The sequence below is a fragment of the Lepidochelys kempii genome, chromosome 8, assembly GCF_965140265.1.
Source record: "Lepidochelys kempii isolate rLepKem1 chromosome 8, rLepKem1.hap2, whole genome shotgun sequence".
NCBI classification, from domain to species: domain Eukaryota; kingdom Metazoa; phylum Chordata; order Testudines; family Cheloniidae; genus Lepidochelys; species Lepidochelys kempii.
In genome coordinates this window covers 106,917,591-106,931,920 of record NC_133263.1, presented here as the reverse complement: position 1 = coordinate 106,931,920, position 14,330 = coordinate 106,917,591, and the positions used below count along the sequence as shown (strand labels likewise).

General features: G+C 46.5%; 1 protein-coding gene across 3 annotated transcripts in view; it reads left to right on the top strand.

The window, feature by feature from the left end:
• The window catches only part of ST3GAL3 (ST3 beta-galactoside alpha-2,3-sialyltransferase 3), a 389,973-nt gene that overhangs the window by 258,777 nt on the left and 116,866 nt on the right, over positions 1 to 14,330 (top strand). For all 3 annotated transcript variants that reach the window (XM_073357969.1, XM_073357970.1, XM_073357971.1), the window contains one exon: positions 808 to 902. In XM_073357969.1, coding sequence (XP_073214070.1) covers positions 808 to 902 — 95 coding nt within the window. The remainder of the gene's footprint in view (positions 1 to 807; positions 903 to 14,330) is intronic.

The window sequence follows — 14,330 nt, the reverse complement described above, 5'->3', positions numbered from 1 at the left end:
GCCCCTTTATCTACTTTCACAACTCACCCTGCACGTTCAGATACTCACAGAGTCATACTTGTGCATCTGTATCTAAAATACACCACAAACACACTGGTGCAGCTCTACCTACCTGTACATCTTTGCACCCAGGTCTGCGTGAGCACCCACGCTTGCCTGTGCCCTCGCAGGTGGACCTCAACTTCCAAGAAAAGTGCTCCAGGCACTGCTGTGCCCACAGAGGCTTGCCAGAGTGCCAGTCCTGGCAAGCGTCAGTTATCCCAGACAGACAGGCTTGTGGTTTAATTGATTAGGGATTAAGTCTTTGCTGCTCATGTCTGTGTTGTCTTGCTGAGCAGCCCCTCTCTGCTATTTTAATCAGAAGGTCATTGTTATATGAGATGAACAATTTAGGCTCTCCGTCTACTCCCCTCTGCCGCAGCAGATTCTGTGTTAAGAACATGGCAGCGTCTTGTTAGCATCAACTAAAACTCATTCTAACTTGGATAGTTTCGGTGTCTCTGAGAGTCTCCTGACTTGCGGTAACTAAGCTCACCTGGCAGGGCTTTCTAACCTGCTGAGTGGGAAGTGAGTTGCAGGTTTGTGAAGTGCCGCAGTTGTCTCAGAAAACCCAGCTCCTGCATGAAACTCGTGTTGGTTCCTCTGTGGGTGGATTCCAAGGTAGTAATAAAACTTGACAATAGACCTACAGTTGTTTTCCTTCTGAGAGTATGCAATCAGCACTTGGGCAGTGAGTCCCCAGAGCCTCCTACAGAAAGTTATTCCTCCCCTGGTTCACATTTGTGTGTCTCTTGTTTTGTTTTTCAGGTTCTCCAAGCCAGCACCAATGTTCTTGGATGATTCCTTCAAAAAGTGGGCACGGATCAGGGACTTTGTACCTCCCTTTGGAATTAAAGGACAAGGTATGATGAAACTGTATGTCAGGGGGAGAGCAGATACGGTTGTGGAGTCAGGAAATTTGCCCTGCAATTTTTTTTTGTTTTGTAAACGCAGAGTGGTTTGATCTGTTGTGCTGTGGTTTCTTTCCAGTTTGAGTATGGTGAACTTACGCATGTTCTGAGAGACCAGACCAGCCCAGCCAGGGCGTGTGCCCTAGAAGCTGGCGTTTGGGAGCACAGTTAAGACCCCAGTGAAAATCGAAGTGCAGCAGTGCCCGTGTTATGCAGAGCACTCTACTAGTATGTACAATATTCCAGTGTTACCAGGGGTGTTGGTTTATAGTAATATGGCTGGCAGAAGCAGCCGAAATGCCCCTTCAGGCACCAAACTGATTTGAAAATCATTCTAATTGGCCACAGACAGAAGGGCAAGTAGCACTGCTTGCCGGTAGGTTTGCAGAGCCCTGGTGTGACCACTGGCTGATGATTATCTCTGTGTACGTGCCTACATAGTTAGTTACTTGTGGGATCCCTGAGGATCCACAACGGACCCAAAAAACCCACTCAGGTACCACAGTGATGGGCTTAGTATAAGAAAGACAAAAAATGTGACCCTTATCATTAGCTTTTATTCCTGTGGCTGTGATATTTGGAGCCGTGTGGCTGGTGGTAGAATACACTGAAAGCAGTGAGAAGAGCGCTTCTCTCTGTGGGGTAGTAATCTGGTCTAAAATCTCCTTGTTGGAGATAAGGCAGGGCGGGTCACATGAAAGCCAACTGGGGCCCTGGGAACATCATAACATGGTGATGATGGTGGGGCACGGGTCCATTCCCATGGCCCTGCCCAGCCATTTGGAGTGCTCCCCTTCTCCTTCCTGAGAAAGTCAGGTGTGGCAGCAGGGAAGCGTGGGCAATTACCTGCCCCTGTAGCCAAGGTGTGTGCCTATTTGCGTGAGTGGAACAGGCCTGCTTTCATTCTTCTTCTCCTTCCATGCCACAGTTCTCTACTAGTGAGGTGTTGGTGTGCGTGGTCGTCCCCTTCCCTCGAGCAGTGGATCTCAGGGTTACCACCCTAGTGACATGAATGGAGCAGTTCACACCTCTGAGCTATCATTTCAGATTGTCAGCAGACCCTGGCAGATGTTGCTGCTTCACTTACATGTGGGTCACATTTTCAAGTTTTTTCACAACCATGAGGGCTAGAAATTTCTTTTTTCCTGCTTAAAGTTAAAGCTTTAGATTAGATTCTGATGTAACCGCGAACTGGGGCGGTCTTAGGCATGGCCCTAGGGTGCCTGTGTCTTAGTTGAGCCTTGGTGGCGGGTTCAGTTAGCTGAACGTGGCAGTAGTAGGAACAAAGGGTCTCTGACCAAAGCTCAGACTTCGTTGACCAGGTTCTTCTGACGCGCAGTGTAGTCCTTCTCCCCTCCGGTTTGTATGTTTGCCTCCCAGCTCGGTGAGAAAGTGATTACTGCTGTGTACGTCAGCCAGAAGGGATTGCTGTACAGGCCACTAGAAGCAACAGTGGAAGCACAAGTGGGAATGCTACATCAGCCACAAGAGGGGATCTTTGCTTGAAGCAGGCACCCGAGGTGTACAAGGGCAGGGGCAGGCGTCCTGACTGGGCTGGGGATGAGGTTTGAAGATTACGCATGACTGCAGCCAGGCCTAATAAAACTCATTTTGCTAAACTGAATCCAAATGGAGAAACTTGCCAGAGAGGGATGACTGAGTGGCTTTGGCAGCTTTTGCTCTGGGTTTCCTGGCTGCTGCCAGCTTGTGTCACCACCAGTGTTATGTAAATCTGTTGTTTTATATTGGATTTCCTCAGTTAAGAAGAGAAATAGAAATTGCCATTATTTAAATGGCTGAGAGCTGAAGCAATGGGATGGAAACAGCTGAATGGGTTTTTTTAATGCCCTCCTGGGACTAAACTTTATGCCAAGTTTCAGTCTAGAGCAATTTCTGTGTGTGGGAGGGATGAATTATAAATCTGTGTAAAGCAGGGTTTCTAATGGCTGTGCTGACAGGCCGAGAGTTCTAGCAATGTGAATGGCGCCCCTTTTGTGTCACACGTCACTTGGAATTCGTGCATCAGTCTTTTCTAGCCATCCCACGGGACACGTTCTGGATTAATTGAGTGACTTGATGATGGGATCAGCACCTCATTAGGGCCTTCAGTCAGAGCACGTCTAATGATATCCAAACAGCTGACCTAGGCAGGCAGTGTGGAGATAAGTCACCATGCTTGTGCAAGCTGAAGACTGTCAGAGCTGTGGTGTGCGTGGGAAAGACAGAGCAGACTGGATAGCTCAGGAAATTAGGAGGAGATATGCGTACGTTGAAACTGATAGGGTGGGGTTCTGTTCGGTGTGGTAGGAAGCCCCTTAATGCTGAGAGTTGGAATTTTCCTACAAGATCTACCTTGTGAAAGGTATTGGGTATTTATTGGCACCAGCTCCACCTAGGCTGAGGTCGGAAAGGTTTTATTGAGGACTTGTGAATCTCATCATGGTCTAGTCCACATGCAGGAGGCTAATTTTTGAAGTAATGTTACAGGAACGGTTTGCTGTCCTCCTAGTATTCAGGGCATTCCTGGAGATTCCTACCCAATAATTACACTCTGATCTAATTACTTAAAGGTAAGTGATACAATGGAATCAACAATTTTTCAGACAGAACCCTCCCATTCTCCCTTGTATTATTGAAGCTGCTTTCTGTGTTCCAAGCTTTGAACTCTGAAGGGCTTTTGAATTCATGGCCTTTTGTTCAGTGCTTGTGTCTTTGAAATGAACCCTGTAGCAGGCCCTGTATCACCTAGTCTCTGGTTTATTCATGAGGGTTCCAGGCAGGAACGATCTTGCAGAGTCCTGTTTACAGAGCTGCACTACTTTGGGGTAACGTGTCTGTGTAAGTTGAGAGTCAAAGGCTAGAACGGGGTCAGAAAGGCACAGGCCAGTGTTACAAGCTCTTCATACACTATCACATCAACAGAAGGCAGCATGCTGATTATTCTGACACAGTTCAGGAGGAATCCTAATTTTCTGTGAGAAATTTCATTGTAAAGACAGTTCCATCTCCAGATGTGAAACATTCACTTTGCACACTCCATTGCAGAGACCTCCACATAGCTGCACCAGTAAGATCCTCCTTTCCTCAGGGCTTCACTTCTTAATTTGGCCATAGGTTGTGAAATCCCTCTTCACAGGCTAATGTGCTGAGTCACGTCAAGAAGAACAGCTGCCCATAAAGGTCCTCAAGGTGAATGTAGCCCTGACTAGGTGAGGACCTTCAGAGACTGGGTGTGGCTGTGAGCCCATCATATGTTCTTCATAATCAAGCGGTGAGGCATTGGGAGCCCACCTGCTCTGCCAGGAATGCCTACAGGCGTGGCAGTTTGCAGTGCAAACTTTCCTGGTGATCAGTTACCTGCTAGGTAAGAGAAACACACATGCAAACAGGCTAAGCTGCTCAGTAGTAGACTCGCCATGAATGGTCCCTGGAGCAGGAGGTAGTGGGCAAGAACTTTTTCACCTGAGGTACACAGTTGAAAGTCCTGTGGAGAGCTTTGCTGAACAATGAGCTACCAGTTCTTTTATACAAGTCATTGGAAATAGACAGTATTGTGGAGAAATCTCTCTGGCACCTGTGCTAAGCAAAGATCCTGACCATGATAGAATCAGAACAAAGTTTGATCCCGTTGCCCCAAGTCCCTCAAACTGTCTGAGACAAATATACTTCTCATCTATTTTTAGGGGTGGTTGTATAGTTATTTCTGATCACACAGAGCCAGGACACCTGTTTACATCCCAACCTGGGATCCCTCTCCCTGTATGTCTGGTTCCCAAGAAGGTAGATATCCAGATAGGTCATGTTTCTGAGCAAATGTGTCCAGTCATAGGTTTTAAGACCAGAAGGGACCATCATGATCATCTAGTCTAATCTTCTGCATGGGGTTGCCAGGTGTCCAGTTTTTGCCTGGAAAATCCATTCGAATAGAGGACCTGGCAGTGTTCATGGGACCCGATACGAAAAGTCTGGTTACCCTAGGCGGGGGTGTGTGCCAGATCATCAACCCACAACAGCCCCTGCTCAGCTGGGGCCCTTCCTACCTGCATCTCGTGGGTGGGCAGGCAGCAGGTGCCATGTCAGGCTGCAGCTCCCATTCTAGCCCAGAGCAGAGGGAACCCAGCTGGGGTGGGGGAGAAGTGGAGAGGATTGAGGGATGAGGAGGTGGGAGAGCAATGAGTAATGTGGGGGAAGTGGGAGAAGAGTGAGTGGGGAGCAGGGCATCAAGGAAAGAGGCGGAGCAGGGACGGGGCTTTGGGAAAAGAAGAGGGGCGGGGCCTCTGGGGGAAGAGATGGGGTGTGGAGGTATTGGTTTTCAGAACTTAAAAAGCTGACAACCCTACTTCTGCATAACACAGGCCCTAGATTTCATCCCGTGATTCCTGCTTTTACACCAATAATTTGTGGCTGAACTAGATTGTCTTTTTAGAAGGTAATCCAATCGTGATTTAAAGACTCCAAGTGCTAGAGAATTTGCCACATCCCTAGGTAATCCATTCCAAAGTTTGGTTACACTTGCTATTAAAAACGTGCATTTTATTTCCATTGTGAATTTCGCTGCCTCCTTGTAGTGACTTGGCTAAAGCCTGGAAATAGGATGCATAATTGCAAGTGGCAGAGTTTGCAGTCTGGTGCAGTCACAGACTCAGATCCCTGATGAGCCATCCAAGAGATCAAGAATTTTTGTATATTTAAATTCTGTTCAATAATTTCTCCTTAATTGGCCTTGTGTTTCTATAAATTTACTTCCCCCACCTCTGAGGTGAAATGTGGTAGCTGTTCTGGGACAGGAAGTGAAGGATATAATATCTAATTGAAATTGCTACGGTGCTTGGAGGCCGCAGAATGAAATTACCCAGATTAAAATAGCCAAGGATACCGAAACTCTGACACAAAGTGTCCTGGGAACTCCTAGTGCTGACCTCTCCAGCGGCACCGTCCCCTCTGTGTTATGGCACTGGTCCAGTATGTCTACACTGCAATAAAAGACAGCGTCCTGGCTGCGGTTGGCCTGGGGCTGCTAATTCAAGCTTGGAGCGTGGGGCTAAAAATTGCAGTGTGGGTGCTCGGGCTGGAGCCTGAGTTCGGAAACCCCATGATGCAGCAGGGTCTCAGCTCCTGAGTTCGAGACCAAGCCTGAGCCCTGCAAGCCCGAGTCAACTGACCTGTGCTCTGAGACTTGGTGCTGCCGGTACCCTGGAGGTGCCACCTACCGGAGAACCATCACCATTTCCTATGCAGGGTCTAGTATCCGAGGGGGAGCCGGGTCAGTCTGTATCCACAGAAACAACGAGGAGTCCGGTGGCACCTTAAAGACTAACAGATTTATTGGGGCATAAGCTTCCGTGGGTAAAAACCCCACTTCTTCAGATGAATGGAGTGAAAATTGCAGATATCTATGCCAGTATCTGTAATTTTCACTCCATGCATCTGCAGTGTTTTTTAACCCACAAAAGCTTATGCCCCAATAAATCTGTTAGTCTTTAAGGTGCCACCGGACTCCTTGTTGTATCTTTATACAGTGTCTAGGTTTTCCCTTAAGGGTGTTTCCCACCAAGCACTATCTGAGTTCAGTCCCGGGGCTTATTTTATGAGGAAAGAGGCAATCACAGCACAGGGTGGCATGGTTCCAGGAATCCTGAGCAGTTTAACTGTTTGGGGTTTTTTCAGATGAAATTTCTTCTTTTCTCTTTGTACAAGTTTCTGGCCGCACTCCTCTGTTGGCATGGAAGGTTATACTGGGGTGAGTGTTGCATGCAGTGTCAAGGGACCTCTGGGGTTTCTCTGACATGTACACTGCTTTATGGGCAGGATTCTTCAGTGAACAAACCGTGCAAAAAGGGCTTACAGCACCAGTGAGACTAGTTACAGACTAACACAGCTACCCCTCTGAATCAGCAAAAACGAGGAATACATTTGTTAGCCTCTAAGGTGCCGCAAGGATTCCTCGTTGTTTTTTCAGTGAGACTAGTAACACTAGAGGAATCCACCTCCCTCAGCTGGGTTATCTGGAGTATAGAGGGACAGTGAGCAGGAGGACTCCTTAGTTATCAATCAATAGCATTTGTCACTAGATGCATCTTAAGTTGTATAAAAAGTGATTAAGCAGAGAAGTGCGGCTAGTATCTGTCTGTGGTCTCTGATGTGAGAAAGGGAGAATTAGCAGGTTTCTTTGCTGGATCTCCGTTTACACTGTGTCAAATGCTTTTGGCTTAAAAACTAAACAAACATAATTTAATGTGTTAATCTCTCCTCCGTGTATTTAGCCAGGAATCGTGTCATTGTTTAGCAGTCATTGCCACTCTTCAATTATCTTTGTTTCCTTTAGAGCTTTTTTTATGCAGAGGGCCTGCTTTGCTGGCGCTGAAATCTGTTTGCCTTTTGAGGTGATATCTGTTCCACTGGGCGGGACGGTCCTGTCACCATCCTAGAATTTGCATTCTACTCTGGGATCTAAATGGTTTTTTTTTTTTCAGCTGTAATAAGAAAATAGGAAGTTCATCTCTGATGCATTTTGGTTTTATTTAATGTAAAATACAGCACTGAGAAGGGGACTTGCTCCCTCCCCGCGGCAAGAATGACATCCGGAATTAGTGACAGATTGCATGACAAAGAAATCTCAGGCTTTGCCTTGGCACACAGCCTAATTGCTGTCTTCTGCAGTGGTTAATTGTTGTTCTTGTGCCTGGTTGTATGTTTGGATGGTTTCCTTGGTCTGTCAGTGCATCTGGGAGAAACTCTGGGTTAAGAGCTGCCCAGCTACTTTCTGTTTTTTATCTGACTAGAAAGCTCTGCTCTCTCAATGGAAATACAGGGTTTGTCTACACATCAATTAGACACCCGCTGCTGGCCTGTGCCAGCTGACTCCGGCTGTGGGGCCCTTTCATTGCTGTGCAAAGTTCCGGGCTCAGACTGAAGCCCGGGTTCTAGAGCCTTATGAGGTGGCAGGGTCCCAGAGCTGCCCGAGCCTGGAAGTCTGCACTGCAGTGAAATGGCCCCTCAGCCTGAGCCCCTCGAGCCCAAGTCAACCGGCATGGGCCAGCCGGGGGTTTCCTTTGCAGTGTAGGCACGCCCATTGAATTCAAGGGCAGGCTAGAGCTAGCATATCAGAGTACCATCAAAAAAGCTTGCTCCCCTTCCCTTCTCCGTGCACTCTAGTTGCATAGCAATGTCTCCTGCACATCTGGCTTTCTGGCATGAATCATGTTTTATCTCTGTTGATAAAACAAAGTCACTTTGACATCAACCCCCCCGCCCGCCCAGCCTCCAGGACTGTGCCTCCATAGAAGTTACAGTGGTGCATGCAGGAAATTTACCAGGCTTTTGATAGGGCCCTCTCACAGCCAGGACTCTCTTCCCTGGTTTTTCTCACCACTCCAGCTGGCGAGATGGGTGTCTTTTATATTTATTTGCTGGGCAGGTGCTGTTGCACTTCTGTCTGTCCCAGATCGAGCATTTTGGCCCTGCTTGTATCCCCTCTAACAAACAAAAAAGAAATGCAAGGATGTGACGTCTTTAGTTCTGTCCAAGAAGAACTTGGGATTGTGAGCCACATTAGCTGTTAACACATAGTTGTTTGTCCTTCTCCGATGATTGGTTGAGGCAAAATTCTGAGTTAACCCCAAACTTAGAACCCCAAACTTTGGACCAAAACTGGGAATTGCTCTGTTTCATGCAGATTTCCATGTGATAAAAGTTGCTCTTTCCCCAGTTCAGCTAGTTGAAAAGGCCACAGGAAGGAAACTTTTAAATGAAGAAGATGAGGGCAAGAAGCCAAGGATTCTACTGGAGAACAGGCACTGGCTTTTGGTTACTAAACGAAGACTCCAAGGAGAGGTTATTTTGTGACTGTTGGGGGTAAAACAATAGATCTCCCTGAGCAATCTCTGGAGAAGAGGAGAATCCCCTTATGGAGTCCCCTATTTCAATCAAGGCTGGTGCCTTGCTCAGTAGTGGGCTTGTCTAAACCTGAGGAGATTTTTCTGAACAACAGTCAGAAAGAGCAGGGACCAGCTCTTGGGTGAGGTCTCAAACCCTGAGTCCATAGTTAATCAACTATGCTGGAACAGTTTTTATAGTGGGGGTGCTGAGAGGCATTGAACCAAACTATAAACCTGGTATATAATGGAAACCACTTCAAGCCAGGGGATGCAGCAGCAACCCGTAATTCCAGCACCAATCTAATCAAATGACTCGTGAACTCCGAATTAAAATTCCTCCTGGATGTGTCCCTGAGTGACCAAGACATGGGTAATTCACTTTCCTGCTGACTTTTAGGAGGTTCTGTTTTGTTTTGTTTTTTAAGGGAAATGTAACCTCCTGATGCTTTTGTGGGCCTTAGAGGGATGAGAGGAGGTCAGGCATTGAGATGTGGTGGATATGGCTTCAGGGTCATGTGATGCTCCAGGGCAAACAGAGAACCTTGTGGCTAGTCTAAAAAACTCATTATTTTTAAGGTAATCACATAATTTTTGGAACCTAACTTATGATATTTGAATGCTATGGGGTTAACAATACTGCCACCAGGACTTGCTGTTCAGTGAGGAATGTGACTGATAGGGACATACTTACTGCAAATTCTCTTAACCATTTTACCAGGAAAGAGTGCAGGAAAGGCCTGAATCGCTCACTGCCAAGGCAGAAACTGGCTCCTGAGAGAGCCATGGGTGACCCAGTAATAAAAGTTGCTGAAGTTCACTGGTTAGTCCTGCAGGAAAGTTTTCTGCCTTTCCACTTAACTGACGTTGATGGAAATAAGAAAAGGAGGACTTGTGGCACCTTAGAGACTAACCAATTTATTTGAGCATGAGCTTTCGTGAGCTACAGCTCACTTCATCGGGTGCATTCAGTGGAAAATACAGTGAGGAGATTTATATACACACTGAACATGAAAAAATGGGTGCTTATCATGCACACTGTAAGGAGAGTGATCACTTAAGATGAGCTGTTACCAGCGGGGGTGGGGAACCCTTTGTAGTGATAATCAAGGTGGGCCATTTCCACAGTTAACAAGAACGTCTGAGGAACGGTGGGGAATAAACATGGGGAAATAGTTTTACTTTGTGTAATAACACATCCACTGCCAGTCTTTATTCAAGCCTAAGTTAATTGTATCCAATTTGCAAATTAATTCCAATTCAGCAGTCTCTTGTTGGAGTCTGTTTCTGAGGTCTTTTTGTTGAAGAATTGCCACTTTTAGGTCAGAAATCGAGTGACCAGAGAGATTGAAATGTTCTCCAACTGGTTTATGAATGTTATAATTCTTGACATCTGATTTATGTCCATTTATTCTTTTACATAGAGACTGTCCAGTTTGACCAATGTACATGTCAGAGGGGCATTGCTGGCACATGATGGCATATATCACATTGGTAGATGTGCAGGTGAACGAGCCTCTGATAGTCTGGCTGATGTGATTAGGCCCTATGATGGAGTCCCCTGAATAGATATGTGGGCACAGTTGGCAACGGGCTTTGTTGCAAGGATAGGTTCCTGGGTTAGTGGTTCTGTTGTGTGATTGCTGGTGAGTATTTGCTTCAGGTTGGGGGGCTATCTGTAGGCAAGGACTGGCCTGTCTCCCAAGATTTGTGAGAGTGTTGGGTCATCCTTCAGGATAGGTTGTAGATCCTTGATGATGCATTGGAGAGGTTTTAGTTGGGGGCTGAAGGTGACGGCTAGTGACGTTCTGTTATTTTCTTTGTTGGGCCTGTCCTGTAGTAGGTGACTTCTGGGTACTCTTCTGGCTCTGTCAATCTGTTTCTTCACTTCAGCAGGTGGGTATTGTAGTTGTAAGAATGCTTGATAGAGATCCTGCAGGCGTTTGTCTCTGTCTGAGGGGTTGGAGCAAATGCGGTTGTATCATAGAGCTTGGCTGTAGACAATGGATCGTGTGGTGTGGTCTGGATGAAAGCTGGAGGCATGTAGGTAGGAATAGCGGTCAGTAGGTTTCCGGTATAGGGTGGTGTTTATGTGACCATTGTTTATTAGCACCGTAGTGTCCAGGAAGTGGATCTCTTGTGTGGACTGGTCCAGGCTGAGGTTGATGTTGGGATGGAAATTGTTGAAATCATGGTGGAATTCCTCAAGGGCTTCTTTTCCATGGGTCCAGATGATGAAGATGTCATCAATATAGCACAAGTAGAGTAGGGGCATTAGGGGACGAGAGCTGAGGAAGCGTTGTTCTAAGTCAGCCATAAAAATGTTGGCATACTGTGGGGCCATGTGGGTACCCATAGCAGTGCCGCTGGTTTGAAGGTATACATTGTCCCCAAATGTGAAATAGTTATGGGTGAGGACAAAGCCACAAAGTTCAGCCGCCAGGTTTGCCGTGACATTATCGGGGATACTGTTCCTGACGGCTTGTAGTCCATCTTTGTGTGGAATGTTGGTGTAGAGGGCTTCTACATCCATAGTGGCCAGGATGGTGTTTTCAGGAAGATCACCAATGGACTGTAGTTTCCTCAGGAAGTCAGTGGTGTCTCGAAGGTAGCTGGGAGTGCTGGTAGCCTAGGGCCTGAGGAGGGAGTCTACATAGCCAGACAATCCTGGTGTCAGGGTGCGAATGCCTGAGATGATGGGGCGCCCAGGATTTCCAGGTTTATGGATCTTGGGTAGTAGATAGAATATCCCAGGTCGGGGTTCCAGGGGTGTGTCTGTGCGGATTTGTTCTTGTGCTTTTTCAGGGAGTTTCTTGAGCAAATGCTGTAGTTTCTTTTCGTAACTCTCAGTGGGATCAGAGGGTAATGGCTTGTAGAAAGTGGTGTTGGAGAGCTGCTGAGCAGCCTCTTGTTCATATTCCGACCTATTCATGATGACGACAGCACCTCTTTTGTCAGCCTTTTTGATTATGATGTCAGAGTTGTTTCTGAGGCTGTGGATGGCATTGTGTTCCGCACGGCTGAGGTTATGGGGCAAGTAATGCTGCTTTTCCACAATTTCAGCCCGTGCACGTCGGCGGAAGCACTCTACGTAGAAGTCCAGTCTGTTTCGACCTTCAGGAGGAGTCCACCCAGAATCCTTCTTTTTGTAGTCTTGGTAGGAAGGTCTCTGTGGATTAGTATGTTGTTCAGAGGTGTGTTGGAAATATTTCTTGAGTCAGAGACGTCGAGAATAGGATTCTAGGTCACCACAGAACTGTATCATGTTCGTGGGGGTGGAGGGGCAGAAGGAGAGGCCCCAAGATAGGACAGATTCTTCTGCTGTGCTAAGAGTATAGTTGGATAGATTAATAGTATTGCTGGGTGGGTTAAGGGAAGCATTGCTATGGCCTCTTGTGGCATGCAGTAGTTTAGATAGTTTCGTGTCCTTTTTCTTTTGTAGAGAAGCAAAGTGTGTGTTGTAAATGGCTTGTCTAGTTTTTGTAAAGTCCAGCCACGAGGAAGCTTGTGTGGAAGGTTATTTTTTTAATGAGAGTATCCAGTTTTGAGAGCTCATTCTTAATCTTTCCCTGTTTGCTGTAGAGGATGTTGATCAGGTGGTTCCGCAGTTTCTTTGAGAGTGTGTGGCACAAGCTGTCAGCATAGTCGGTGTGGTATATAGATTGTAATGGATTTTTTACCTTCAGTCCTTTTGGTACGATGTCCATCTGTTTGCATTTGGAAAGGAAGATGATGTCTGTCTGTATCTGTATGAGTTTTTTCATGCAGTTGATAGATTTCCACTCCATACGGCTAAATGCAGTGCCTTGCATAATGACAGGTTTCAGAGTAGCAGCCGTGTTAGTCTGTATTCACAAAAAGAAAAGGAGTACTAGTGGCACCTTAGAGACTAACCAATTTATTTGAGCATGAGCTTTCGTGAGCTACAGCTCACTTCATTGGATGCATTCAGTGGAAAATACAGTGAGGAGATTTATATACACACAGAACATGAAAAAATGGGTGTTATCATGCACACTGTAAGGAGAGTGATCACTTAAGATGAGCTATTACACAAATCAGATGTCAAGAATTATAACATTCATAAACCAGTTGGAGAACATTTCAGTCTCTCTGGTCACTCGATTTCTGACCTAAAAGTGGCAATTCTTCAACAAAAAGACTTCAGAAACAGACTCCAACAAGAGACTGCTGAATTGGAATTAATTTGCAAATTGGATACAATTAACTTTAGGCTTGAACAGAGACTGGCAGTGGATGGGTCATTACACAAAGTAAAACTATTTCCCCTTGTTTATCTTCCCCGCCCCCCCCCTTCCTCAGACGTTCTTGTTAACTGCTGGAAATGGCCCACCTTGATTATGACTACAAAGGGTCCCCCCCCTCCCCGCTGGTAATAGCTCATCTTAAGTGATCAGTCTCCTTATGATAAACAACCATTGTTTCATGTTCTCTATGTATATAAATCTCCTCACTGTATTTTCCACTGAATGCATCCGATGAAGTGAGCTGTAGCTCACGAAAGCTCAAATAAATTGGTTAGTCTCTAAGGTGCCACAAGTACTCCTTTTCTTTTTGCGAATACAGACTAACACGGCTGCTACTCTGGAACCTGTTGATGGAAATGTTAGTCAGACTCCGGCTGGTTCTCTCTGTGTGGTCACTGCCTGCCTGCTTCCTTACTATTTACTTTTAGCTTTTTCCAGAAGCCTGCAAACTTCAAGGTCAACCTGAAGTCAAGTCCAGAGAAACTCTGCAATGCTGCCCTGCTTTTGAATCTTCTGATATCTGGAGACAAAACCTGGCAGAATATATCACAGCAACTCAGGGTTCTTAGAGAATATCTAGCCAGGATGGAGCAGCTTCCAGCATGGCCTGGAAATGTAGGGAGCTTGCTGACATGGCTTTGGGTATGGTGACTGTGCCCTTCAAAGGATGCAGAAGCCCAGCTGCGGAATCATTTCATTGCTTGGAAATGACACAAAGTGAGTCGTGTGTAGCTCAATGGAGGGGCAGGGAGCTCCAGGGAGGTAGATGGGAGACTCCTTGAGTAGTGCCAGAGGGAAGTGAGGGATGAGTAATTGAGCTTCATAAACAAATGCAGCTGGTCCAAAGGGCTGTTCCTATGTTTCCTCATTCTCGCTCCCCTGGTGTCACGCAGCAGCCTCTGCATCCCCATGCCGGCAGGAGTAGGGGTGCATCTCTGGCTTCCTTGGGAGGTGAGTCAGAGGCTGTCGCGCAAACGAGGGCTAAGGGGGGCGGGGGAGTTTAAGCTTTTAAGAAGGGAAGAAGCTAGTTTATGTGGTGTAAAAAGAAAAGGAGGACTTGTGGCACCTTAGAGACTAACCAATTTATTGTTGTCTGGGAGATGCAGCATCACATGGACACACTTGGCGTGGAAATATTTCCAGCAAAGGTATTTGAAGGGCCCTGGCTCCTATTATGTGTGAGTTGAGGTGCTCATGAGGGAAGTCCCCACTGTGGCATGTTGCACTCACAGGAGCCT